Below are 5043 nucleotides of genomic sequence, written 5' to 3'. Positions count from 1 at the left end.
AGTCAAGGAGAGGACTACATTTTAATAATAGATCAGGAGATTTTTACATTTCTTTTTCCGTTACTTTTGGGTGTATGAAGATTGAGTTGTATTAATTGGTTCATTGTAAATCTCAGTAATTTGATTGATATAATGAATTTCTTTGTTTTTTTTCCATTTCCTTTGCCATGTTTTCTTGGATTTTGATAGAATAGATTTTTGTGACCTCTCGTGGATACAAAATGCAATCGTTCCTTTATTCATGAAAGATTTTGGGATTGTGTTGGATCACACCTTTTTGGATGCCATGAAAATAAAATGATTTAGTTATGATTCTCCTCTACATTGCTGAAAAAAAATCAACATTTAAAAAAGATCCATTCCCGGTTTCTAATAAACATAGATTTTTGTGACCTATCATGGATACAAAATGCAATCGTTCCTTTACTAATGAAAGATTTTGGGATTGTGTTTGGATCACACCTTTTTGGATGCCATGAAAATAAAATTATTTAGTTATGATTCTCCTCTACATTGCTGAAAAAAAAATCAACATTTAAAAAAGATCCATTCCCGGTTTCTAATAAACATTTGCTATAAGATTATTTTTCGTTTACTGATCAGAGATATTGACCATTTCCATTTCTCAAGAAGGTTGTTTTTTGACGAAAAGATCTGAAACAGAATTATATTCCATACCCTCTCAGTCAGATGAATGCAAATGACAAACACCACCACAGAAACATCACTTGCAATTATTTTACTGCCAGTCTCTGAATTCTGATCAACTATGAAATTGGTTCCAAATGACAGAATTCCAGAACTAGCAGAATTGGTGCCAAATTCCATTTCACCGAGATAAATGTAGAAACAAAATGAACCCATTTGCGTTTTAATCTTAACATCTTGATATCAATGGGTTTCAGGTAACGGTGCGTTGGATCAATTACTTTGCAGATTGAGTAATTTGTTACTATTCTTGCTCCACTACCTTGTGTTTATAATGGTGAGAAGGGAGAGGGGTAGGAGTATTCTTGGCTTTTTATTGCTGTCCTCATTGAGGCATTTTTTCGACGAGTGGGGTGGTTGGCGGGTAAACAGGGCAGGGGTGGTCTAGCATGGTGGTATCATTTCGTTGCAACCCAAATTTGAAACACATAGAGTAATTAGTTTTCTTGGCTTTGGTTGCTGGCTCCAGTAAGACATTTTTTCGAACAGTGGGTGGGCTGGCGGGTAAGCAGGGCAAGGGGTGGCCTAGCATGTGGGCTGGGTGTGCCTAGGGGGAGCAACACCAGGTGCAAGGGGAGGGGGTCTTTTGTTTATTCCGCACTTGGAGAAGGAGATGTTTGGCCAGGCTATGCAACCTAGCATAATAGCATACGAGGGAGTTGGTTTGTGGGTTGGAAAGGATTTTTATGAACTTGGTCCATTCATACATTTCGTCAAATAGGTGGTGGTTATTACCAACCTAGAACAATTTGTAAATATTATTAACAAATAAGGGTAAAATAGGATTTTTAAAATAATTAAATAAATCATATTTATTAACATTTTTTAAATAGAGAATATACTTAAATCAAGTGGGTCAATCCACTAGGCCAAAGTACATAAGTCAATTAATCAAAACCCACGATATGTTTATATCTAAAGTTCTAAACACTCGATTTTAAACCCTAAACTCTTAACCAAAATCCTCAAATTCACGTTAAAAATGCATATTGTCGGACATATATCCTAATATCCTCCCACTGGGTAGGAGTATTGCCCACCAACTCCAAACCAAAACCCTCGACCTAGAGAGTAGAGACGCCGGCATAGAGGGTTCGCATTCTCCTGAGAACACCGCGACACAGCAACAAAAGGGCAGTGAGGGAGATACAGAAACAGAAGAAGATGTTTACTGCCAAAGCCCCTACGCTTGCATCTCTTCCCTCCACTTCCAATCATCCGAGCAACCCTAATTTTAACGCTAACCTCCCGTTCCCTTTGACTCTCTCCACTTCTACTAGAAAACCCACTTCTCCACTCCTCACTTTTCCTCCTCTCAAATCATCAATTTCGACAACAGAACCAGCAATATCGCCACCGGATCAATCCCTTGCTTCGACATCAAAAGCGGCCGCTCAAACCCGCGTAGATATCCTCGCGGAATCCCTCCCATTTATCCAGAAATTTCGCGGCAAGACCATCCTCGTCAAGTACGGTGGCGCAGCCATGAAGGATAAAAATCTCCAGGCATCCGTCATCAACGATCTCGTCCTCCTCTCCTGCGTTGGTCTTCGTCCCGTCTTCGTCCATGGAGGTGGCCCCGAAATTAACTCCATGCTTGGCCGACTCGGCCAGCAACCCAAGTTTGTCAATGGTCTCCGAGTGACTGACACGCCCACCATGGAAATAGTTGAAATGGTCCTCGTCGGTAAGGTCAATAAACACTTAGTTTCTCTCATCAACAAGGCCGGAGCCACTGCTGTCGGTCTCTCCGGCAAAGATGGTCGCCTCCTCACCGCCCGGCCATCTGCCAAAGCTGCTCAACTCGGGTTTGTCGGTGACATTGCTCGGGTTGATCCAACCATCCTCCGCCCGCTTGTTTCTAACGATTTCATTCCGGTGATTGCATCGGTAGCGGCGGACGAAAATGGTCAGGCGTATAACATTAATGCTGACACGGTTGCTGGGGAACTGGCGGCAGCGCTTGGAGCTGAGAAGCTGATCCTCTTGACAGATGTTGCCGGAATTCTTGAAAATAAGGATGAACCCACGACATTGGTGAAGGAAATTGATATTAAGGGAGTGAAGAAGATGATGGATGAAGGGAAGATCGCTGGTGGGATGATTCCGAAAGTGAATTGCTGCATTCGATCGCTCGCGCAGGGGGTGCGTACTGCAAGTATCATTGACGGCCGGCTTCCACATTCATTACTTCTCGAGATCCTCACCGATGAAGGTGCAGGCACAATGATTACTGGGTAAAAGATAATATATGTATAATTGCGGAATTGCTATGAGATTGTGAGTTGAGTGGAGATGGGAACACCAGTATTTGTCAATGCAATTATAATTAGCTCTTTGGTGGGTTATTGGCTTCCATTTTTGTTCTGATGTTGTTTTTGTAATGTTTTAATTTAAATGCGGGACTTTTATCTACGTTTTCAAGTACCCAGTAACTTTAGTTTCAGAATATTATTCTGATCGACTCCGTCCTTCCAAATTCTCAGTAAAACAAAAGTTGTTTCTGTTGCAAAGTTCCAAGGGAACTAAATAAACAAATCTATTTTTGACTGATTTTCTTTTGAAACCCTTCGAGAAACGAAGACAATCAGAGGACTTGCATACAGTATCAACTAATTAAACTGTGCGACATTCTCTTTGAGAAACGATTTTTTTTTTTTTTATCAGAAATAACTAAAGACAATCAGAGGGCTTTGTTAATCTAAGGAAGAAGAGGAATTACAAGCATAAACAGTACCCCCTATACTCTTGGGAAAAACCAGAATGACAATGGATGTTTTTTATGATATATCCAGTAGAACAAAAAAGAAGTGATTTTTATCAGATCTTGGCTGTGTTGCTGTACCCCAGGACCTGGGAGACCCATTCTAAAATATCCAAGATTGGTTGATCAGAAATTCATTTGCAAGAGTCAACAAGGTGTTTGGCTAATTTTAGGACTAATTCAAATGAGATATCCAGTCTATATTACTATCAAATTTGTTTCTTGGATATGATGATGAAGTGTCCAATGCTTATAAGAAAAATCAAGTGCCAAAGGACTTTTATATCTAGAAGATATCTAACCAATTACAAAGCGATAAATACTTCCACCTCTAAATAATTTGAACAATGAATACAAGAAGCACAAAAAGGAACCACTGAACTGCTGCTGTGTTTTCATGGAGTTTAATAGAACAGAACACATGCAAGGCTGCCTCCGACTATCATTGAAATACATGATTTCATGGATCCCTTTTTTGAATTGATGATAGCCCATCCATAATACCTATAATTACTCTAAACTACATGGTGATTTTGTGTGTGTCATATAACACTACAAAAAATCTTAGTTTAGCCAGCAACGATGTAGAGAACACTGATGTGGACCCCATGGCTGTGGTCCCCACTGTGTTTGCATGGCAGCACAGCATGTATTCTTTATTAGTTATGTCAGTGTTAGTTGGTAGTTATTTCAGCTTTGTTGTTACAGCTTGTTATTTCAGCTTTATTATTAGTTTATTTGCCATGTAAGCATTAAGGGCAATTCAGCATTTTTTACAATTAGTAAACATATAAATATTAAGGGCATTAAGGGCAATTCGACCCTCTCTCTCCTTTTCTAAAACCCTTCGTGTGCTTTTGCTTTCTCCCTCTTTTCTTCTTCTTTTCTCCATCTGATATCTTTCTTTTACTTTCGGATTCAAGACTGATTATAGTCTTGATCAACTATTAACTACAATAAACTTGTCGGTAAGGATGGCAATTTCGTGGGAATTTTTAGGTAGCCAGCCCATCCCGACTCTAATAGGACATGTTTATCAAAACCCTATAGGATTTGGTTTTTGACCTTAGGGTACCCAACTCCCAATAGCTGACTATAAACCTGTATATATTTTTATTAAATATATGTTATATATTTTATAAGAAATAATACACAAGTAAAAAGGGTTGAGAGAGGATTCAAACCCTTCCTCTTGTTTCCGTAGTTGCTTCTGAATGAACTTTTAGTACTGGTGGGAGGGTAATTAGTCGTTGAAGTAGGCTTCATCCAGGTAATTTGGAGACCTTGATGTGCTCACAAAATTGATTATGGAGTGAAAAGGAAGGTAGAAACTGTCTTACTCTTATAAGAATATATATGCATTATGTGTATATAAAACATTTAACTTTCTTTCTTTTGAAATTTCCATTTAACTTTCTTTCTTTCATATGTAAAATATCTTTCTAGGCTCTTCTTTTGCAGCTGATTGGATGCTTCTTTGGAGGATTAGAAGTCTCCTTAAGTGCATTCGGTGGAGACTGAGCAATGACCAATGTCGAACGTTAAAGAAAATGATGAGAAAGTCAATAACA

At 38.9% G+C, this 5043-nt stretch overlaps 1 protein-coding gene across 1 annotated transcript; it reads left to right on the top strand.

Annotated features, from left to right (window-relative positions):
• The first annotated feature begins 1535 nt into the window (after positions 1-1535).
• NAGK (N-acetyl-l-glutamate kinase) lies at positions 1536-3123 on the top strand. Its single transcript, XM_088962361.1, has one exon. The coding sequence runs from the start codon at positions 1873-1875 to the stop codon at positions 2947-2949; it is 1077 nt and encodes a 358-aa protein (XP_088818487.1). The 5' UTR covers positions 1536-1872; the 3' UTR covers positions 2950-3123.
• Positions 3124-5043: the final 1920 nt, after the last annotated feature.

Source organism: Nelumbo lutea, chromosome 1 (assembly GCF_056320005.1).
Source record: "Nelumbo lutea isolate HS-2025 chromosome 1, American lotus-T2T, whole genome shotgun sequence".
Lineage (NCBI taxonomy): Eukaryota > Viridiplantae > Streptophyta > Magnoliopsida > Proteales > Nelumbonaceae > Nelumbo > Nelumbo lutea.
Note: the sequence above shows the minus strand (reverse complement) of the source record. Positions and strands in the feature narration are given on the sequence as shown.